The sequence below is a fragment of the Molothrus aeneus genome, chromosome 14 (assembly GCF_037042795.1).
Source record: "Molothrus aeneus isolate 106 chromosome 14, BPBGC_Maene_1.0, whole genome shotgun sequence".
Taxonomy (NCBI): Eukaryota; Metazoa; Chordata; class Aves; order Passeriformes; family Icteridae; genus Molothrus; species Molothrus aeneus.
Genome location: NC_089659.1, coordinates 14,930,760 through 14,953,471, shown reverse-complemented (window position 1 = coordinate 14,953,471; position 22,712 = coordinate 14,930,760). Strand labels below are relative to the sequence as shown.

General features: G+C 47.8%; 1 protein-coding gene and 2 long non-coding RNA genes across 4 annotated transcripts; 2 read left to right on the top strand and 1 right to left on the bottom strand.

Moving 5' to 3' along the window:
• Window positions 1-235: 235 nt before the first annotated feature.
• On the top strand, window positions 236-8,040 carry HMGN5 (high mobility group nucleosome binding domain 5). Of its 2 annotated transcripts, none has more exons than XM_066559272.1 (7): window positions 236-265; window positions 482-525; window positions 1,658-1,687; window positions 2,330-2,359; window positions 2,812-2,862; window positions 6,007-6,150; window positions 7,335-8,040. In XM_066559272.1, exons 2-7 carry the CDS (start codon window positions 511-513, stop codon window positions 7,380-7,382), a joined length of 318 nt encoding a protein of 105 aa, XP_066415369.1. In that variant the 5' UTR covers window positions 236-265; window positions 482-510; the 3' UTR covers window positions 7,383-8,040. The 2 variants fall into 2 exon arrangements, with proteins under 2 accessions (XP_066415369.1, XP_066415368.1); XM_066559271.1 differs by having other exon boundaries at window positions 248-265; window positions 423-525.
• Window positions 5,957-22,645, bottom strand: LOC136562442 (uncharacterized). Its single transcript, XR_010784518.1, has 6 exons — window positions 22,556-22,645; window positions 22,085-22,299; window positions 21,677-21,804; window positions 17,663-17,835; window positions 16,284-16,385; window positions 5,957-6,867 (listed from the first exon to the last, which is right to left on the bottom strand). It is a non-coding gene; the product is annotated as an uncharacterized lncRNA (long non-coding RNA).
• LOC136562443 (uncharacterized) lies at window positions 15,543-21,460 on the top strand. Its single transcript, XR_010784519.1, has 2 exons — window positions 15,543-15,949; window positions 19,917-21,460. It is a non-coding gene; the product is annotated as an uncharacterized lncRNA (long non-coding RNA).
• Window positions 22,646-22,712: the final 67 nt, after the last annotated feature.

Sequence of the window (22,712 nt, the reverse complement as noted above, 5' to 3'; positions counted from 1 at the left end):
GGAACTTTGGGGGAAGTTTGTGGGGCGGCCGGCAGGGCCCCGGGGGCGGCGGGCGGCGCGGGGCCCCGCGGCGGGCGGGCGGAGGCGGCGGCGCCGGGGCCGCGCTCCGGGCCGCGCACACGCGGAAAGCGCGCGGCGCTCGCGCTACGACGGCCCCACCCACGCCCCGCCCCCGCGCCGCTCCCCGCGCTCCCATTGGTCGTTGCGGCCGTCAGTCAGCGGCCGGGCCCATCTCGCGCTCCCCATTCATGCAGTTTGGTTGCGTGTTGGTGTATTTTACTGTTTGCAATAAAGAGGGGGGGATTTTTTTTTTTTTGTTCAGTTTCTGCCGCAATTAACTCTTGGTCCCTTAAACATCTTCCTTTTTATTTTTGGGGTTTTTTTCCTATCTATTTTTTCTTTTTTTTTTTTTTTTTTTGCAGGACGGTCGGAACAGTTTTTCGCCGCTTCCATTTATTTTTCGATATCTTATCTCTATTAGGTTTTGCAATCAACTATTAAGGTGCAACTATGCCCAAAAGAAAGGTAAGTACGAAAAAAAAATAATTCAAAAACGAGGGAAGGCAGATGGGGAGCGAAGGGGGAGAGATTAAAGCGGCAATCGCGGAAATTTAGCTGTAAAAAAAAAAATTTAGCGCGCGCGCGCGTGTGTGTGTGGAGTTTTTTGGGTTTTTTGGTTGGTTTCTCTTTTTTTGCATTTTTAATTTTTGGTGTATGTCCTAGAGCGGAGCGGGGAGCGGAGGGAGAGGGCTCGGGGCGGGCAGGGCAGCGCGGCGAGTTCACTTTCGGGCTGTTTTGTTTGGGAAGGAGGAGAAGGCTGGAGCAGCAGTGTCTCCATGCTGGATTACAAACAGCCATAGTGCTGTGCTGCCCCTGTGGAGAACGCGGGGCAGCAAAACCCCCCCAAAACCTGCGCCACGACCCCCCCAGGCCCCCCCACCCACCTCCGCCAGCGTTTTAATCCCCATCGCGCCATTCCCGGCTGGATTCGCCTTTAAACGTCGCCTCTTTCTCCTGCGTTTGCCTTTGTTCTCCTTTTTTTTTTTTTTGCCTCCCACTTCTTGTCATACCAGATGGTTGTGCAATGGTAATTTGGGGCCATTAGGCGGCGCAGAATTTGAAACTGGCCTTCAAGGAAAGCGGGGAAAAGGGATTTATCGCCGTAGTCGGGAACTTTGGGGCAGCGGGAATATGGGGCGCCCCCCTCTCCCCTCACAGCGCGGGCTGGGGGGGCGGGGCGGAGATGCGGTCGCCCCTCAATCACCGAGGAGCTCGCCCGAGGGGTTTCGACCCGGTCCAGGCGCCTCACGGCCCCGGACGGGGCCGGCGGGGGCCCGGATCCAGTGGAAACGCTTCGAGCGGGCGCGATCGCCACGTTCCCGGTTGTCCCTCATTGTCCTTGCGGGGCCCGCGGCGACCTTGTTGTGCGAGGGGAAATTGGCGGGAACTTTTCGAACTCGATGTGATGACGTAGCGGCGGCGGCCGCGGGGCATTGTGGGAGTTGTAGTCCGTGAGGCGGCGGGGATGGGGGGAGGCCGCCATTGCTGCGGGTGGTGTTGGGGGGCCCTGTGAGCCCCCCCGGCTCCCCTCCAGGCTCAGGTGGAGTCACAGGGGACAGTGCTGCCTTCTCATCTCAGTGTCTCGCTTTCTTTACAGGCTCCAGCTGAAGGCGAGGCAAAGGAGGAGGTAGGAGTTGTGTGTGGTCCCCACTCCACGAATTCCCGTGGGGTTCTGCAGAAATGAGGAAGCCCACGCAGCTCATGAGGGGTTCAGCCCCTGGGGGTGGCCTGTGCCTGGTTTTGGGGTGCTCGGGGCCATCACTGTCCTCTGAGGTGGCAGGTGACCCCCCGAGGTGGTGCGGAGGGTCCAGCAGCTCCCCTGGGCTGAGGTCAGGGACAGGTTCCAATGGGGACATGTCCCTTTTAGCGTCACAACTCCTGCAAGTACAGAACGTTCATCCCTTACCACGTCAGCAGAGTAAAGTGGTGGCAAAGGTGCACTTCTGGGAAATCATAGAATACCCTGAGCTGTGTGTACAGGGATCATGGAATCACAGCATAGTTTGGGTTGGAAGAGACCTCGAATATCCTCTGGTTCTGCCCCCTGCCACGGACAGGGACACCTTCCACCATCCCAGGGTGCTCCAAGCCCCATCCAGCCTGGCCTTGGACACTCCCAGAGATGGGGAGTCATCATAATGCCCATAATTTCATAAATCCTAGGATTTCTGTGGGGCTTCATGATGCCATGTTATTTTGGGTGGCAGTTAGGAGAAAGCTGTGCTTTATGTGCTCTCTGAATTTTACTGACATATCTTTCCTTATGCAGCCAAAGAGAAGGTCAGCCAGACTATCTGCTGTGAGTATCTGTAGTTATCTTTTAATATTTTATCACTTGGGATGGGGACAGTTAAAAATAAACAATTGGGGTTTTTCCCCCAGAATTGGAAAAGGCACACTTAGAGTATTGCAATATTTAAAATTCCCATTCCATGTTTCTGTTCCCTGAACATCCCCACATCCCAGGCTTCTCACATGAGATACAAGGTCTGTGTTAGTGCACATTCCATCTGGACACAAGTATCCAGAGTTAAGGAATATTGATTTCAGGATGGATTTGTTCCCTGTAGGACTTCTCCATACAAATGCTCATGGCTCTGTAAATCACCTGCTCTCTCCTTAGCCTGGTAATTTGCCCATTGATTTTTTGCAGGGCTAACAAATAATTTTCAAAAGCTACCAAGATAATGCTCATAAAAATAAGTATTTATTTCTGGTATTCACCTGACTTGTTTCTTGTGTTTTTTGCAGAAACCTGCTCCACCCAAACCGGAGCCAAAGCCCAAAAAGGCAGCACCTAAGGTAAGGGTCCCGAACTGAAGTGATATTTTCCTTCTTGAGGTATTTACAGGGATAAACCCCCCACAATTAACCACTTTGCTTATTCATAATTATCTTGAAAGTTTTAAGATGGAATTATGTGAGCTAAAAGAATGAGAAAGACATAATTTTATCCAATTTCTACTGAAGGAATGTGGTAAACTGAGCAGATTTTAAATCCCTTGTGGTGAGGCTTTGCTGCTGCTTTACAAGGCCATTCTGAAGTTTCATATAATGCATTGTAGGGAAAATGATGCCTGGAGTAGAGATCAGAGACTCAATTAGAGGAGGCATTGAAAATTGTGCTTTTAATTACAGTTTCTTACTACATTTCCATTCTGAGGCCCTCTCTGCAGTTATCAGTTTATCACATTTTAAGCACTCAGAGTTCTAGAGACCTCTTCAGCTGGATATTTTGGGAAATGTCAAAAACATTGGTATGTCTGACAGTATAATTTAAAAATAAACTATTTAAAGCTCTTTTTTAGTTTGGAGCAACAGTTTGAAATTTCAAAGGGGGCAGTTCTGCAATCCATGAGGGATCTCTTTCCATCCCCTTCTTACCAGCCTTCCCAGCCATCAGTTTGCAGTGCCTTTTTGTTAGATTTTTCTGTAAACATTTAGGATTTTGCAGCTAAAAATAAAAAAAAAAAAATCAAAAAACAATCAACATGAACACTCCAGCAACAAAACTTCAGTGACTGTTTTTAACCTGATCCCATCAGGTTAAAACCACATTTTCCTTGTGGTTTGGGATAATGAGAGGGGCAAAGCACAGGGGGAAGAGACACTTTGGTTACAGAGGGAGATGATGAGCTGGGAACCAGGAGCTTTTTCCTTTTGCTTTGAAAAGGAATTTGCAATTGCCTATGGCCCAGCAGACCTCCAGCTGAGGGAACTGCTTTCTTCCACATCCTCTGTATGGAGCAGCAGAGATTCTGTGGGAAAGAGAGAGAGCCCCACATGTCATTGTGGGCTCAGCTCTGTAATCTCAGTGCTGTGCAGAGTGAGCTTTTCCCGTTCCATCTTGGCTGCAGCTGCATCCTAGACCACGTTCCTGGCTGGGTGCAGCACTGGACACTCTGGGTTGCACTTCCCTCTAGTGGCTGGTGCCCCAGGCAGAGCACAGCCAGCTGCTGGTGGCACACAGGGCAGCACTGAATGATCCACGTTCTTGTATTTGGGGTTTTTCCCAAGTTTCCTTATTTATTTTCATGGAAACATTGCAGGGTTTAAACACTAAAGCTGCCTTAACAGAATGTGAAAAGTTGGAGGAATGGGGTGCAGGAGTTAAGGTCTCTAGGGGACTGAAAAAGCTTTCTTTGGGCCCCCAGTGCACAGCTGGGTGCTGTGGTCTCCCTTTGGGATCATGCAGGGATCCCCTGGGAGCTGTGCCTTGGGAATTGCCCCCAGACAGACTTTTGAAGTGTTGGTCCTCTTGCTCCTGAGGTGCTGTTTGAAGCCAGGACACCTGAGCTGTGGTTTTGGCTCTCCAGAGCTCCCCAGACTGCATCAACACCTGTGCAAAGGGTGATGGAGTAAGAATTGTGGAGGCATTTTTAATTTGTGTCTGCTCCAAGAGCTTTCCTTGTCAGCCTGCAGGATCTTGGAATGGTTTCCATGTGTCACAATAGATTTCACCCAGTAAACTTTGCCATTTTGAAAAACATGGAGCTGGCAAAGGAGTTTTGTCACTTCTAAAATGCAGGACGTGAATTTTGAGCTGTTGTTGCCATCTCTAGAGCAAAATTATTGAGGAAAATGAACACAATGCTGTAGCTGAGGACCTGTTATGTCCTGTGGGACCCTTCCTCTCCAGTCACTTCAGCCATGGAAGTCCATTTCCCTGGGATCTCCTCCACTTTTCCAGCACAGAGAATTGGTTTTAGCTCTGTTAATATTTTGTTGTGGGGTTTTTTGGTGGGATAAGGGAACAGATAAGCAGTGCCATAGTACAATTGTGATTCTCACTGCCAAACAGCACCAGGATATTGGGTATTCCCAAGACAGGGACTCCTGACATCACACTGTAGGAGAGTTTTCAGAAATCCCTCAGACTGGGGAGTGAAAGGTTAGAGAAGAAAGAAACCCTCACTCACTGAATGTACTGACCCCACCTTAAATTTTCTGCATTATTGGAGGATTTGCTGTTAATTTGGTGAATTTTTAATTGAAGAATCTGACTTTACCCCTTAACACTCTTGAGTTTGCCCTTATTGGCTCATTTTTAAAGTGAATTAACTGTGTGCATTAATAACAGAGGGATTGAAATAAGAAAATAAACTTTTTGTAACCTTTTAGTAACTTGTAGTCACTGAGACAAATCTCCTGAGTAGATAAATGTGTATGCAGTAATTTCCATTTATCCTCATTCAGCTGTGAGCAGATCTTGCAGGTTTCTGTTCCTCTGTGGGAAGTAGGTTAATCAAGCAAGGGGCTGAGCCAGTGCTGTTACTTATTGGCAGCAAGAGGCACATCTTTGGAAGTGAAACTAATGAGGGTCAGGTATTTGGGTCAGGATCTGACCTTGCCTATGGAAAGCTATTACTACAGAAGCATCAGGTTTTGGGTTTTGTTTTGATTTAGCCTGATCCACATATAAGAAACTGCACTTAAATAATAAATGCAACTCTCTTGTGGTTAGCAAAGTGATGCTGCTGAGTCCCCAGTTTTTCTGCCATGGAAATAGTTTATTATCACAAGGAATATTTCTGGCAGGGAAGGGGGAAAGTCCTTTGCCTACAGCTTTGTTACAGTTTTCTAAATAGGCATTAACAGCACATCTGAAGTATTCTGGTGTTTGCACATGTTGGTTTTCTTCTGAGGCTGCATTTCAGCAGCAGGGCAGAAGTACAGGCTAGTCCAACATTTTTTAGCTAATTTAATTGAATGCCTGTTTAAAATGAGAATTCATTTAACCCCAGCCATGGCTGCTTTTATATTCTGCACTTCCCTGTAGCACATTCAGGACAGACAGAAGGAAAACATTTCTCCTGTGAAACTTCAATCTCACCTTGGTCAATAGGAAGTTTGGGGGTGGAAGGAGGTTCTGCAGAGAGTTGAGAACATGCTGATGTACAAGGTGGAAATCAGAATTTAATATATTACTGTCTGCTTTCCTAACAGAAAGAAAAAGCAGCAAATGATAAAAAGGAGGAGAAAAAGGCAGCAACAAAAGGGAAGAAAGGAGCCAAAGGCAAAGAGGAAACTAAACAAGAGGATGCTAAAGAAGAAAACCACTCTGAAAATGGAGATACCAAAACTAATGAGGTACTTTAGCTCCACTAAAGCTGGGAACAGAGCCGGATGTGCTGGAAGCACAGCTGCAGGAGCTCTGCCGGGCTCCAGAGGGTGGGGGGTCACTGCCACACTGTGAGCACAGAGCAGCTGTGGTACCTGCCCAGGGCAGCTGCCAGGGAGAGCCTGCAGGAATGGACTGCTCCTTCCAGCTCCTTGCTGCCCTGTGCTGGAGCCCTTCCACAGCTGCTGTCTGCTGGCCCTGCTCCCTCTCAGGGCTGGCTCAGCAGTGCCCAGGATTTGGGGAACAGTGGAGCCCAGGGACATCACCACCCTCCAGCCCTGAGCTGACTCTGCACATCCCCTCTGCACTGCTGGGCTCCTCTGCTGCTCAGCACGGGTTGGTGCTGGGCCAGAAATCTGGTTTTGAGTTCTACACAATTCTTTAAAACAATTATTTGGCTCAGAACAATTCAACAAGAGATTTGCAAAGTAGACTTGCTCTTGCCTCTTATCTGCAGCCTCTTCTCACAGGTCCTGGCTGTGGCAGCTCCTTACCTCAGCTGCCTTTTGCTGGGTCCAGCTGCAGGCTCCATCAGCCGCTGAGGGATTGTCCCAGCAGGGTCCTTGCTGGTAGTGAAGCAGTGTTTGCTCAGGGCTCTCTTTGCCCTTGTGTTCTGTCACTGACAGTGGTGTCTCTTCATGGGTTGAGTGTCACCATCCAGCCAAGGGTCCTTTATTCTTTCATCTCTAAAACAAGATCAGGAGCTGCTTGGTTAGAGCACTACATGGCTGATGAGCTTCAGAGGGGCTTTGAGAGGGCTTTGCAGGTTTGACTTGGAAAGTAAAAGCACATTTTGATAGAGAAAGGTGAAAAATGATTCCTCAAAGTTCAAACAGAGCAGGATTGTGGTTGATGTGTAATTCTTCCACTGCCCCATGATGGGGGCTTGAACTTCTAATATATCATTGATCCTAATTAAAATACATTCCAAACCTCTGCCTCTCTGCAGGCACTTACTCCAAAATTATCTCACTAATTAATACTCCTGTGTTTTTATTTTAAGAATTACCAGCCCATTGTTAATATTGATATTTTCTGTGCATTCTTGTCTGTCCACACCAAGCCTTGTCCATGCCTGTGTTAACAAACTGGTCTCTTTTTGTCCAATTAGCATTACCAATAATATTTCTATTCTTCCCAACCCCTTTTCTAGGCACCAGCTGCTGAAGCATCTGATGATAAGGAAGCCAAGTCCGAGTAATGTTAACCCTGCCCTATATCTCCATCATTTGGTATCCGTACCTCCATGCTGTATTGTTAACAGAGAGGAATATTTTTATCAACTATTTTATAAATGCAGGTTTTTTTAGCATGAATTTAATTATGGAACATCTTCATCTCGGTTACTTGGGAATTAAATCCCTAACAAACAAAACAAAACAACAAAAAAAAAGTCATTGTTTTTAAATTTTGTGATTGTAATAGTTTGTATGGTACATGGAAAGAATAAGTGGTGGTAGCTTTTGACTTCTGTCAGTGTGTCCCTTTTTGTGTAAGTCATGCTTACAGACTTCAGATTTTAATTTTTCCCTTGTATGTGTTGTATGGTTTCTTAAAGTGGGGAGGTCTCAAAACAAATAACCGTGTGAAACATTCCAGTGGTTCTGTGGGTTGCTTTTATAAAGAAGGTGAGCTATTTTCATGAAAAAACCTAAGAGCTGGAAATCTGTTGTTTCCCAAATGTAATTTTATTTTGTCAGTTTTGAAAAAAAAAAAGAAAAATAAATAAATAAAAGTGTAATCCTGTTTTTAAATGAAATACAAACATTTCTTTTCAAAAAGGGCAGGTTGGTTGTATGTACCCACTGTTAGGAATTTTGCTGGATTTATCTTAATAAAAAAGACTCCTCAAAAGCTGATTGTGGTTTGTTGCTTGTGCTGCTGGCAAGGTCCCGAATTCCAGGAGAGCTGCAGTGGGAGAGGGAGAGCCCATGGAACTGGAGAGCTTTGGGCTTTTGGCTGGGGGTGAAGCCCCCTCTGCCTCAGTTCTGTGACTTCCCATTAATCCAGGCCTCCTCATTCTGGGGCAGAACTGGACAGAGCAGTGACCTGGGGTTAAGTCCCAGTTCTGTTGTTACAGCTTTTTTCTGCAACTTTATCAACTCCTGCTAAAACCTGCTTTTATAGAAAGTCTCTTCACATCCAGGATATATCTACAGGATATATTTAATAAGAAGAAAAATGTCTGCAATGCAGAAACCTTCTCTCGCCCAGCAATGGGAAATTCCAAGAGCTCGAGTATTTTGTGTCCAAACCCCAAAGAGCACCTCAGTGGGAGTGTCTTGGATGCAGTGGGGTTCAGGATGAGTCCCCCAGGGCCACTAGAGGATGTCTAAATGTGGATTTCATGTTCCAGGCCTGAGGCATTGGGGATTGTTATTCCTGCTGCTCCCCCTGTTCTGTACAAACACCTGGGGTTAACTGGGCTCCCGCTTCCTGAGCAGTGAAGCTGAGGGAGTTCTGAGGGGCCTTTTCCTTGGCACTGTACTCCCTTAATCCAGCAGAGAGTTTGGGCCATGCTCTGGTCTCTCCTCCAGTGAGAACTGATGGAGCAGTAACTGGATTCCCTGTGCCTGGTGGAAGCGTGCTGGGATGTGGGTAAAACCAAGGAGACTGAACATCCCAGCTGGAACATGGTCCAGCAATAGTTCAAATGTCATCCTGACTGACATCTAAAAATGATTCACCAAATTTCCATTCCACAAAGACAGGCTGGGAGAGCTGGGATGTTCAGCCTGGAAATGAGTAGGCTCTGGAGACCTTGGAGCCCCTTCCAGTGCCTAAGGGAGCCTGTAAGAAGGAGGGAGAGGGACCTTTTATAGAGGCACATAGTGACAGGACAAGGGGAAATGATTTCAAACAGAAGTCAGGGTTAGATGGGATACTGGGAAGGAATTCTTCCCTGTGGGCTGGTGAGGCCCTGGCACAGGGCGCCCAGAGAAGCTGTGGCTGCCCCTGGATCCCTGCAGTGTCCAAGGCCAGGATGGACAGGGCTTGGAGCAGCCTGGGATAGGGGAAGGTGTCCCTGCCCATAGCAGGGGTTGGATTTGATGATCTCTAAGTTCCCTTCCCACCCAAATCATTCCAGGATTCCATGATTCCATGAGTTTAGCCAGCAGTCAGTGAGAAATCCCAATGGGCCTGGTCAAGGGAGAGAATGCATATTGGAAATATTTTAGATTTGTGTGATTTCCTACCCCAGTGGTTTCTCTAAAGGGCTTTGAACGGGAATCCAGTCCTGCAGGAAGGTGGAGCCCCTTCCCAGCCCTGGTGCCGTGGGACCATCTCCCTTTGGCTCCAGCCTCCAGTCACTGAGTGTCTCAAGCATTGTGATTTAAGCAGCAGGCACTGAGTACAGTTGATACTTCCTTAGCACAGGATCCATCCATCTGCCAAGGTACAAACACCCTTTGGAATGAGGTCACTCTGATCCCAAGTCGTGTCTCTCCATCTGAGTCCAGAGGTTGTTACACAGAGCATACAACTGAGTGTTTGGTTTTGGTTATTTCTTTTTTGAGTGCCAGGGTGGGAGTTGTTCTTAATTCTATAACTATTGTTCTAATCAAATTCCTCTTTCAAATAAGTACAGAAAATTGCCCAAGAACATTTTGCTCAAATTCATAACTTTTCGGAGCCACGGGGTATTGAGAGAGTTGCACAACTGAATGGATTGTCTGGTTTATGCCAAACCCTCCTCCACGGCTCTCCTGGTGTCTAGACACTGAATCCAAAGCCAGCTCCATGGCAGCTCCCAAGCTTGGCTTATTTTGTCTGAAAAGGAGAGGTTTCAAACTTTCAGGTTTATTTGGAATTTGTGGAGAAAGTGCCTTCCCCAGGGTTCTTGGCTGTTCCCTGTGTTCCAGGTGTTACTGGGTCTGATGCTGGTTAGGAAAGATCAACAGATTGCTGTGGATCTGGTTATCATTATTCATCAAAACAACTGGGGATCCTGAAGATGCAAAGGTGAAGAGATTCATGAGTGTGAAGGTAGTGATGGTTCTGAGGTGATGTCATGGGAAGAGATTTGAGCAGTGTTGGCAACACCCTGCCATGGCGAGGTGTGCAGGCAGCTGGTCAGGGTGAGAGGAGGCAGCCTCAGGGTGCACCAGACAAGGTTTAGGTTGGATATTAGGGAAAAAAGGGTTTTCCAACCCCAGCACAGGCTGGAGTCACCTCCCTGGGGGGATTTAACTGTGGATGTGGCACTTGGGGACTTGGCCAGTGGTGGCCTTGTCAGTGCTGGGGGAACAGTTGGACTCAATGGGCTTGGAGGGCTTTTCCAACCTAAATGTTCCTGTAATTCCATGATCCAGCTTTTGGTGCAGGCTCCCAGAGCAGCAGAGTGTCCTCACACAGTGTCCTCACGGGATCTTCAACAGAACTGGGCAAGCATTTGCTTTTGTTTGCTCAGAACAATAAACCCACTGAAAACCACTTTGAAAACACTGGTCACTGTCCTGGGAGGGACAGGAAATCACAGGAGGCACCTCCAGACTTCATCCTGGTCTCCACCATCAGCAACGTGCTGGAACAGCACAGAGGGAAAAGGAACTGCTGCCTCAGCAAGCAAGAGAATGGCAAACACAGTGAGGTCCTTGGGATGTCAAAAAACAGGGGGAAATGGGGAAAATAAAATCAAACAACCCCTCCAAGCACATAAAAGGAAGGGTTTTGCAGGTTCATCCCACATTTACCTGTGCTCCTTTAAGTGAAGGGACTGTACACACAAAAAAAAAAAAAAAAAAAAAGAAAACCCCTCTGCTCTGGAGCCAGGCTGGGAGAGCTGAGGGTGTTCACCTGGGGAACAAAAACTCTGGGGAGAGCTTAGAGTCCCCTTCCAGTGCCTGAAGAGGCTCTAGGAGAGCTGGAAAGGGCCTGTGAACAAGGGATGGAGGGACAGGACAAAGGGAAAGGGCTTTAAGATGAAGGAGGATAGATTTAGTTTGGATATTGGGAAGAAATGCTTCCCCATGAGGGTGGGGAGGCCCTGGCACAGGGGGCCCAGAGAAGCTGTGGCTGCTCCTGGATCCCTGGAAGTGTCCAAGGCCAGGCTGAATGGGGCTAGGATCAATCTGGGAGAGTGGGAGGTGTCCCTGCCCATGGCAGGGGACAGAACCAGAGGATATTTGAGGTCTCTTCCAACCCAAACCAGTCTGGGATTCTGTGACATTTAGGTCTGATTTTCAGATCAAGAGCAGCTCCCTGGCAGTTAATGGAGTAACACTGGTGTTAATCTGATGAAGGAGGAAGAAAATTGAATCTCGGCAATGGCAACGATGGCTCCTCCCTCTGACTGTCTCAGTGCTGCTGCTCCTTTCCCGTGCAGCTGCCGGGAGCCCCCGCTCTGAAACTTGATGCCCTGGATGGGCTCCAGGAGCTGGGAACACCCCGGGCTGGCGCTGGGCGTCTTTCGAGGAGCTCTGTCCTTTGAGAGAACAATGTCAACGTGGCTTCCAGACTGTCCCAGTGCCCGGAGGAGCTGGAGGTGGTCACAAGTGAGCATGGACGAGGGAACAGATGTCACTGGTGACTCGTGTGGCCATTGTCCCCTGCTTTGGAAGGGGTGTGACTGGGATTGGGCTAGGGTGAGTCAAGGAGGGGATGGGGAGAGGATCAGAACTGCTCCTAACCCCTTCACCCACACCTTTCATCTGTTTTCAGAGAAGCTGTGGCTGCCCCGTCCCTGGAAGTGTCCAAGGCCAGGCTGGACCAGCTTGGAGCACTCTGGTCTCGTGCAAGGTGTCCCTGCCCATGGCAGGGAATAAGATGGGCTCTAAGGTCCCTTCCCACCCAAACCACTCTGTGATTCCATGATTCCATGATCTGCCCTGATTTATCCACCTCTGCTGGAAGAGGGGCTGGTGGGACAGGACCCCAGAGGAATGGCACTCCCTTCCTCCTGCAGCACCAACCAGGGAATCACTGGAACAGTGTCAAATGGAAGTGATGTCCAGGGGTTAGTGTGAACTTCAGGCTGAGGTAACACCTGAAAGCACTGAAAGGAAGTTGGTGCTGATGTGATAGAAAAGGGAAAACCAGCAAATTGGAAAGCTCTGTTCCTAAGAGCAGGAATCCAATTGACACCATAAAACTCTCAAAGGCAACTTAATACAATTGGACACATCTTAAACAATTCCAGACGTTCTTAAAAGGGGGAGAGGAAGCATAAATTACACAGGGAAAAATGCTGGATTGAAACCTAAACAGAGTGGTCAAGACCACTCTCCCTCCCACTCCCAACAGCATTCCCAGTAAGGGGGTTCCAGGGCACGGCTGTTCCCCTTTGGAAGTGCCTCCCTCCCAGTGAGTGAGGTGTGCTGCTTCCACTGGGGATGAAGTGCAGCACAAGCCTGGGATTCTCAGTAAAAGCTGCTCCAAAGTTATCCCAGAGCCAAAATCTCACAAAATCGCTGGGGTTTTGTTTGTTTAACATGAACAATTCGGGGAGGGGGTGGAAGTGCATTTCTTGGAGCTCAAACCAGATGTGCAAAACCCAGTCACAAAGCTCCAGCTTCTGCGCTGTTTGTTTTCCCCCCAGGAAGATAAAAGGAGCCATGGAGAAGGTTTGGATTGCGGCAGCTCTCGGGTTTCACCCTGGCTCCAGGGGCGCTGGCAGAGGCTGCTCTGTGGGACCACAAACGAGTTTTGCTGTTTCATGGATCCGGGGCCGCCGCTCCCCTCGGAACAGGGCTGGAGTTGGAGGTGGGCTGCTCCTAAGCCTCAGGCTGAGACTCAGCTTTCCAGCAGGCTGGAATTTTGCTTGGTTTGGTTTCTTCATTCATATAAATCCACCATCAGGGAGGTGCTGACCAGAAGTACTTCCCCAAGTCACGGTTCCATTTTGTGCTGGCTCTGCCAGGAGAGAAAGGCTGGAGTTGCCTCTCTGGGCCTCATCTGAGGGCAATCCTGCAGGATCTGCCTTCTCTTCCTATAAATCCTTCCAACAGAAAGTTCCAAATCCAGGCCAAACATTCCCTGCTGTGGTTTCACTACCCATGTGGTTACAGCCTGGTTATCAACAGAGATCTTGAAGTAAACTCTGACTTCCCCACTCCGTGTTTACTCCTATGCTATTCTATACCTACAACATTACCCTGGGAATAATTAAAATAATTAACAAGTGTAATTAACTGTTGGAGGGGAAAGGAGACTTTTAGGACATTATATCAGCAACAATTAAATAAATTACCCTTTTTGTCTTGCAAAGAATTGACAGACAGGGGGGAAAAGGATGCGGGATTTGTATTCCCTGGTGCAGCGGCACAGGGACAGTGAATAGGGGTCGGTGGCTCTTGTGTGGGGACACAAAGCAAACAAAGAGGCCCCAAATGAAATTACAGAGTGGCAGATGTAAAACGAGCATATTTCACACAATGAGTAATTAAACCATGTAACTCATTGCCCAAATGGAGCCCAGGAATCATAATGGCTTAGGAAGTGATTACACAAATTCTTGGAAGACGATCCAGCAGGGCTGTGGGACACAAAGACATGTCACCAGTGCAGGACCAGCAACCCGTGGGTGTGGGAGAGGACCTGGAGTTGTCCCCAGCCCTGGACCTCTGGAGGGAGCTGGGGGTGAGGGGACACAGGTTTGTACTTCCCCTGTGGTCTGAGCCCCTCCAGCCACATTCTGGGCACTTCGAAAGGAGGAAACCTTCCCTGCTGTTCACTGTGTGTGGCTGTTGGTGGGACAGACACATGGCGTGGATGTACCCAAGGTACCACCTGTGTCCCTGCCAAGCCCTGTGCCACTGACCTGGGCTGTGCACATCCCCCTGTGCTCCTGGAAATATTCTCCATTGGAGCTGGATTTTTCCCAGGAGGAAAAGGGCACCACATCCTCCTGTTCTTGGCAAAACTCCCTCCCCAAATGCCACCCTAGGGCCCAGGTTTGTTGGGTGCTGCTGGTGCTGAAGGTGGGGTGATGGCCACCACTGGGATGGAGAAGGGGTGCAGATTCCCAGCTTCCAGTGCTGCTCCATTTGGGCTTGGGAATTATTTCCAACCCCCTTTGTGGCCCATCTTGGCTATAAATCTTCTTGGCTTCACTTGGTGCTGTAGCCTCTAGGTGGTGGTCCTGGCTGGGGGTTCCTGCACGGCTGCTCTGCACACACAGAGAGGTCACCCCTGGGAATTTGGGGTTATCCAGCTGCTGGGGTGATGGCACAGGGACCAGGAGCAGGTACCACAGCTCTCAGGGTGTCAGAGGATGTGGCATCATGCCGGTGGCTCCACAGGGCTGGGGATGGTGGCAGCAGCTCTGTCCCAGCTCCTGCTGCAGGGATGCCCAGCAAGGATGCCCAAGCAGGGACCAGAGAGCAGCCAAGGCAAAATGTATCCATGATTCTCCTCCATCACCTGGAAGTGTGATGTTTCTGCAAGAGCTGGAACCTTCTGGAATGCTGGGAGCTCTTCCTGCCTGCCCTGCAGCCTCTTCACTGCAGGAATTTGGGGTGACAGGAACAGTGCAGTGTGTCCTATGAGGACAGGCTGGGAGAGCTGGGGGTGCGCTGGAAAAAGCTCTGGGAGACCCCAGAGCCTCTTTCAGTGCCTAAAAGGGCCCCAAAGAAAGCCAGACAGAGACTTGGGATCAGTCACAGAGAGAGAGGAGAGATCTCCTGGCTTCAGCAGCCCAGGACATCCCTGGGAGAGCAACAATGTGCCCATTGATCCAGCAGGAATTGGTGATACTTGTGTATAGTTTATATATTTATGTTTTATATAAATCACAGAATCCCCAACTGCTTTGGGTAGGAAGGGACCATAAACCCATCAAGTCCCACCCCCTGCCATGGACAGGGACACCTTCCACTATGCCAGGTTGCTCCAAGCCCCATCCAACCTGGTCTTGGGCACTTCCAGGGAAGGGGCATCCACAGCTGCTCTGGGCAATACTATTGAATTATATATAATATACATAATATTAAATACACATCTATATCTCTCTATAAAATGTGGTTGTAGGTGCCATGTTCAGATCAGAAGTGATTCTGTGTTGAAGCTTGAATTGATGTCCTGGCACCAGGACATCACCCCTTCACTGAGTGTCCCCAGATGCCCCACAAGGTCCCCTTTTTCTCAGCAGGGACAAAACCTGGTGGTTTTGGTTATTCCCTGGTTGGAGCCCTTGACTCTCCATCTCGCTTCTCTCAAGAGCTGCATGACAAAACCAGCAGTTCCAGCCTATTTTGGCGACCACTTGCTCCAGGAACCTCAGGAGTTTCATCAAAAGCCTGGATGGATTTCGGGTCTCGGGTTTTATTCATTCCAGCATTGGCTGACAAAGCCCATTACATCATCCCTTTGGAAGAGAAATTCTCTGCAGCTGCCTGTGTGGCGCGGGGGGTGGGGGGGGGTGTTTAAAAAATAACAAAGATTTTTGTTTCTTTCTTTCTTTCAGGGCAATTTTCCTCCCAATTGCTGGAAAACTGGAATGCTAAAAAGCTTCAAAAGTGGGAAGGAAAAGGGCAGTGTGCAGCAGTTCCAGCCATTCCTGGGTTTATTATTATTTCCTTTCCAAAGACCAAGGGGGGAAAAATAGCCCCATTACCCCGCGCATCCAGCGCGCCCAGCCAGCCGTGAAAAGCAAAGCCAGTGTCATGGCAATGGCAGATGGCACAGAGCGGGAGCAGGAGCGGGAATGGGAGCGGGAGTGGCGGCAGGAGCGGGAACGGGAGCGGCAGAGGGAGAGAGGGCTCCGGCCCCGACCTCCGCGCGGACCGCGCTCCTAATTAGCCCTGGAGCAGGGACTAATTAAACCCGGAGGTAAGACAAGTGATTACTTTTCCTTGCAGAGATGGGGTGCAGGAGTGATGTGGATGGAGCCGGAGCCGGTGTTGGAGTCGTCCTGACATCAGTGGTAGGAAACGATTTCAATCTCGGCTCATCCCTCCCGCGCTGCCGGGAGCAGGGAGCCGCAGCAGCTATTCCCTGCTCTCCCAATGAGCAGAGGCTGCAGAGAATGTGGGATTGCAAGGAAATACCGATGGGAAGGAGAGAGGCAGTGTCTGGATGCTGTGCTGATGACGTCAAAATGTGACAGTCTCAATTGTTAGCATTATTTGGCACCCAAGTATCCAAAGTACCCCCTTGAACTCACCTAGGGTCAGAGCAGAAACTCCTCTTCCCTCCTCATAGTTGTTTAGGAGTATTATTTCATGCTCCATAAGCTCATTCCTTTTAATCCACTTTTCCTGGTTTCCTATAAAACAAGCAGTTGGAAGTAAATTATTTTCACTGTCATTAAACTGGGTGCAAAGCTCTCAAAAAATGGGATATAGAGAGGAAAATTATGATATTATATAATTATAATAGAGAATTATACATTATATAAGTATTATATTATATAAAATACAGTTATTCTATAAATGTATTTATTTTTGCACTGCAAGAACTGGAAGTCCAGAGCTGCTCATGCAGCTGTGGTTGCTGACGATTCCTTCTGCGATGTGCTGGGCTTTCCACAGTTTTTACAAATGGGCTGAACTTTGCAAAAACCATGGGAAAGCCTGTGGCTGTGGAGCCTTTGGCACTTCTCTGCCCATTCCCAGGCAGATGCTCTGTCCCCAGCACACACAAGCTGGGCAAGCACAGTGCCAATGCAAGCTGCCTCTGCTCGGCTTAAAACAGCACCAGCTCCAGCCCTGCCCTTCCTGCTGGAGCACTGGGAGCATCTCTCCACCTGGACCATGAGCCCAGCCCCTGGGGATCAGTGGGATTTCCCTGGGGATCAGTCTCTGGGGATCAGTGGGATTTCCAGAGCAACAGCCCCCTCTTGCATAGCATCATCTGGATGATTCAAACTCAAGCGTTGCCGGATTTCTGCTGCCCAGTGAAACACCAGACAATTTGTGTTTCTATTTTTACCCTGGATTAGTCAAGGGTCGCTGCAGGACCAGATCAGGGGTGCTGGGCTTTCCATGGCCTTATGCTTCATCCCATAAATGCTCTTGGCCTTTAGCAAGCAGGAGAAAAGCCTGACAGGACAACTCCTCTTTGCTACCAGGGCTGGATCCCTGAGGAGCTGTCAGGGCTGCTGCAGCTCGGCACAGCTCATGGCCTCGCTCCACCTCTGCACTGCCCATCCCAGCCTCCCTCACACAGAGGTGGTCAAAGTCACCCACTCCAGTCTAAAAAGCATCCAGGATTATGAAAAAACTTGGGAACACCTCGCCAGCAGCACTGTGGCTGAATCAGCACAGCTCCAACCTGGCTGAGATGCTCATCGGATAAAAAGAGCCAGGGAGAGTTTGGAATTTCCAGAGAAATCTCTGAATTTCCACCTGTTGCTGTTATTTAATGCAGAAACAAGGGGAAAACAAACCTGTCTGAAAAGAACAGGAATATGGAACAGACATATGGAAATGGAATTTGGGATTGTTGGAAAGGGATGGACTATGTCAATGAAAAATATTAGCAATAATTAGTCCCAAATCCCTGCTGTGAGCTGCAGATATTGATAGTCTGGATCTCACATACATCAGAATGACTTGTAGTTATCAGCAGCTCCAGGGTTTTTCTGCCCTCCAGCAAACACATTTTTCCTTGTTCTGGAGGTCTGGTCATGTTCTGTTTCATTTCATTGCTGAGAGAAATTAAAATATTTCTTACATCTGCATCAGCATCTGGTAACAGAGCAAGAATTCAGGAAGCTGAAAAAATATTAAAAAATACATAAACATAAAAATATATACATATAAAAAATAGGACCTTCCTCCCTGTATTCCCTGAGCACATGAGGTTGCTTCCAATGCACATTTTATTTTAAGGTGAGTTATTTTGTTGCCATAGTGACATCATTCAGGTTTCCAACCGCTGCCGTGTTGGTTTTCTCCCAGGCAAGACTTGTCACAAGCAGTCAGCATCCCCAGCCCCTTCCCGGGCAGCAGCTTCCCAGGGGGCTGCAGGATTCCCTGGAATTCCAGCCTGCAGGATGAGCTGTCACCACTCCCTGTTAAGGCACAGGGGGACAAGGACCTGGGGGAGTCAGAGAGGAGAGGCAGGCACGGAAAAACTCCGACCAAAAGGATTTTCCTCTGCCCGTTCCTTATCCTTCCTCCTCCCTCCCGTGCAGTGAGCTGAAGGTCAAAGAACCCGGTAGCTTTATTAATTAGCACTAATTAATACACTCAGCTACCTCTGGTGTCACTGTGCTCATCTACCCCAGGCCTTGACATGGACAAGAATAAACCGTGTTTGCCCCCAAAAGCTTAAAATCTCTGTAAATCCTATTTCTTGCTGCACAGGTGTCTCATGGATTAATTTTATTACAAAGAGAACAGCACTAAAATAAAGATTTTAAATGCAAAGGTCTGTAATTATGTTAATAGAGATGTAAAGAAATGGGATTCTCTGGTAAGGGAATATTTGTGGGGTTATTTGGTCAAATGGAGTCTGTAAGTGTATTGGAAATTAATATTTAATTTTATGTATTTCTATATTAAATATTTAAATTCATTGTGTTATTATGATGCTAAAGACTTTTAATGGAAAGTGCCTTTTTTGGGCTCTAATTAATTTAATTAAAGCAGGCAGAGTGTGCATCATTAGCCTAAAACCTATTTCATGGGTGCCAGGCCCTGTATGTGACCGAGAGCTAGGGTGCCTGTTCTGCTGCAAGGCCAAAAGGAGCTCAAAAAAAAAAAGCTGTTTCAAAGGTTTTCTAGGTTTTTAATTTTAAATAAACCATTCCCAGATTATCAAATCAAGGCTACATTCCCATGGCAGACCTGAGCCCTGTGTAAGCCTTCCCAGGATTGCAGCATCTGGCTAAATCCAGCCCAGATTAAAGCAAAGCTGTCATTGCACAAACTCTGCCTGAAAGGAGCAGGATGCTCCTGATGCTGGGAAAGGACAGAGCTGGGAATTGCAGGCAGAGGATAAGGAATGCCAAAGGCAGCAGCAGGGTCCAGAGGAGAGGAAGCAAAGTCCTGTGCTGTGCGAGGGGCTGGGGCACTTCTCCTCTGCAGAGGGAATTCGGGCAGCAGAGCCACTCCAGCCACGGCCGTTGGGTGTTCCTGAGATCACCCCGGCTCCCTGATGGAAACCCTCTGGAACACAGCCTGGACACACCAGTCCACAGCTCAGCAACAGCCTCCACAACAAGGCTCTTTGCTTGCAGAGGTTTTAGCCAAAGCCATTGTTTTAACACCCTTTTCTAATATTTATTTCTGAATGTCTTTGACTGCGGGAAGGGTGGAAGGGGCTCCCAATTTAATTCCATAATCCCCCTAAGCCTTGCTTAATGCACTCACTCTTGCCTGGCCTCTCTGAATTCTACAGTGGTGTTTTGGGTGGTTGCAGCACTGCACTGGAAAATGTCCCATCATTTATTTTGCAGCTATTTGAGGGAAATGATTCCCAGGGCTGGAAGCCTGGTTGTTAAATCCGTATTGCCAAAGGAAACAAACTCTGTCACCCAGATGGGGCTGGACCTCGGGGCTGCCACGTGGATTCCTGAATGAGGTAGCTCAGAGTCCAGTTGAAAACTCCCAAAATTAACATTAAAGCAGGAGCAGGAGACTTTAGCAGTTGGTGAAAAATGTCATTTTTAGCTGAGGGGGTGGGTGGGGCTGCAGGGAACAAAGCAGCTCTGGGACACCCACATCCCCTGGGATGAGTCCCCCCAAGCATGGCCATGGCTCACCCCAACTGCCCTTGGCTGGGAGGGATGGAAGTGCTGCTGGAGGGAAATTCCAACAACAGATTTTGTCCTGCTGCTTTCTTCTGACAGGCAGGGAGTGCTGCAGCCTGGTTTGTTTTCCACATGTTCAAGAAAGACAAAACAACATTTTCAAGAGTCTTGATGCATCTCATGAGCCCCTGGTCTCCCTAAATCCCTCCCTCGGGTCTCAGCTCCCAGCATTTCTCCAATATCTGCTTGAAACCTGCACCAAGAGGACAGCATCACTCTCAATGGGATTTTTCCATGTCTCATTTCAGGATGCACTGTGTCTCCCATGGGAATGTTCCTCAGCCATTCCAGAGGCATCCTGGAGTCAGCAAGGACAAAACCCCCAAATACAAGGGCACAGAGGGCTGGAAGAGTCCACAGGCAGCAGCAAAGTCAAGATGGGAAGATGGGTTTGGAAGAAAGTCAAGGTCTGAAAGGTGTTACCTGTAACAAGGTAACAGCAGCAGGCAGCAAGCAGGAGGAAGGAGCAAAGCGAGGAAAAAATGAAGAGACTGAGATGTGCTGGCTGCACAGGAGGAGGGAGAATGGTGTCCAGAGACATCAGGAAACACATGGAGAGAGGAGGATCCTCAACAGGAAATGGCAGATCCTTTAGGCTTCAAGGACAAAGTGGAGAACAAACAGGAGAAGCTTTTTTCCACCTCTACAGCATATTCCACACTTATGCCATTATAATCCAGGGATAACAAAGAAAACCTCAGGGAAATAAGGATGATGGCACAGTTCTGTCCATGTGCATTCATAGCTTCACCTTCCATCTATGGTGGTTTTCCAGCAGAAACTCAACCACACAGAACTTGGGGACTTCATAAACTCTTAACAGACTTTTATTGGTGTAAGAGAAATGAAAGGGAACAGTCAACAGGGCAAGAACTTGCAGGTGTTGAAAACCACCTCACTGGAAATTAAATTAAATTAAATTAGTCCTTTGATTAAAAAAAAAACAGTATAAAAGACCTTCCAAGAACATGAGGCCTCTCCAAATCAAGATGACACACAAAACATATTGTAGCAGGTTATGTCTCAAGCCCTAATAATTTAAGGCCCAAAATAAAAAGGGATTCTGAGATCTGAACTCCTGAGGACATCAGGGGAAAGACTTTTCCCAGAGATACAAAGCTGGACAGCTACAGGAGAATGTGAATGTCCATTAAATGATGGAAGTGCAAGAATGAAATGAAATGGGGTCACTTTACTGCAGAGGAATTTATGGAAGCTTCCATGTTAAAGCTTTTCCTTATGAGGGATAAGAGGGAGACGTCATCCCAAATTTAAGATCTTTAGAGGAAGAGGCTTTATAATCAATAAATAAAGGTAATGGGAAGAGAATTCCTGTATGGGACAGCACTTTGAGAAATGCTCCAAAATCCCATCCTTGGATTCCATGATTAGTGACTTAGAAAGTTCATTCTCAACTCACACTCCTGTGAGCAAACTTACACAGGACAGTTTTCTAATCTATCACCTCATCCAGTAATTGAGAATTAATTTTATAAGACTGTATTCAAAGGGTATTAATGAGCTTATTTACAATGTCAGCTTGTTAGGGATATCAATAAATTTAAAAAATTAATCAAAATTAACCTTTTTAATATTTTTTTATTTTTTCAAAATTAACCTAATTTAATAACCTTTTATTTCAATAAAGGCAGTGCTGTAAAAAAACCTATTGCACTCCTTCCCAAAATTTCTAATATTTTTTGTAGAATGAAAAATATAATTAAAATATAAAAATCCTCAAAACTTTATGGAAAAGGGAATGGGATACAGAGAGATGTAATTTTAATAAAATTGTTTACTTAGCTGAGGGAGCTCCAGCAAAATTTGCATGTCCAGGGAGAGAGGTGATGAATTCCCAGTTGCAGTCAGATGCTTTGTGCCCAGGCTTCTGGGAGAAGCCAAAAATGCAGGATTTGGCCCTAAAAACCTAAAAAAAATCACAAACAAACCATCAAAGGATTATTTACAAATATTTAGCATGACTTAAAGTTGCTGAATTAGCCCAGCAGTGATATCAGTGGTGTCTTTGGGGCGAGATCCTTCTGCAGGGGACCCCTGGACTGGTAGCAGTCAGGGTACAGCAGGAGAAGCTGGAAAAGGTTGGGAACAGGGGGCTTGATCCCAACCAGGGGACACATGTCAGAATCAGGCCCTTAGACAGGGATTGTGCAGGGCGCAGTAGTGACACCAGCAATAACAAAACCTACCTGCTTGGTCACTTACACCCAGTAGTAAATTTGCTGCTATAAAACTTGGGGGTTTCAGGCACTCTGAGGTACAAAGTTGGAATTCAGAGAAGCTGAGGATGGACCTGACACTGATATCATTCCCCCAGTCCTTCTGCTGGCAGAGCTCAGAGCACACAGGGACACAGAGCCACCCCTTTTCCGGGGTGTTCCATCCACAGCTGGATTTGGCATTTCTGTGTGAAATAGAGATAAGGAGAAACGTTTAGATAATAGTCAGAAATTTCACTGCTTTGCAAAGCAGGCAGATTCAGTCCCCCCAGTCGCAGCAGGGCTGCACACACTGATCACAGCTCACAGCAGCTAATGGCTGCCATAAGGAATGTGAGATATGGATCAGTCCGCGGAGCAAGGGATGACACTGCTCCAGGCAGCTGGAATTTAGCGGAATGGAATTTAGGATTCTGAAAAGGAAAAAACCATCATATTTACATCACCAGAACAAGTAATTTATCAACAAGATGAACTGCTGCAAGATAGAATTTAGAAACAAAGGCGAGCGGCGTCCTGGCTCGTCCTCCATCGCCTTCCTATGGGATAATGTCGCTCCCAACTCTTGGGTGTCTGGCACCATCTAGAGGAATGATTG

Excerpts from the sequence above, each read along its gene's own strand:
- HMGN5 (XM_066559272.1), top strand. Across the intron at positions 2,863-6,006 it reads CCAAAAAGGCAGCACCTAAG|AAAGAAAAAGCAGCAAATGA; the intron begins GTAAGGGTCCCG and ends CTTTCCTAACAG. Across the intron at positions 6,151-7,334 it reads GAGATACCAAAACTAATGAG|GCACCAGCTGCTGAAGCATC; the intron begins GTACTTTAGCTC and ends CCCCTTTTCTAG.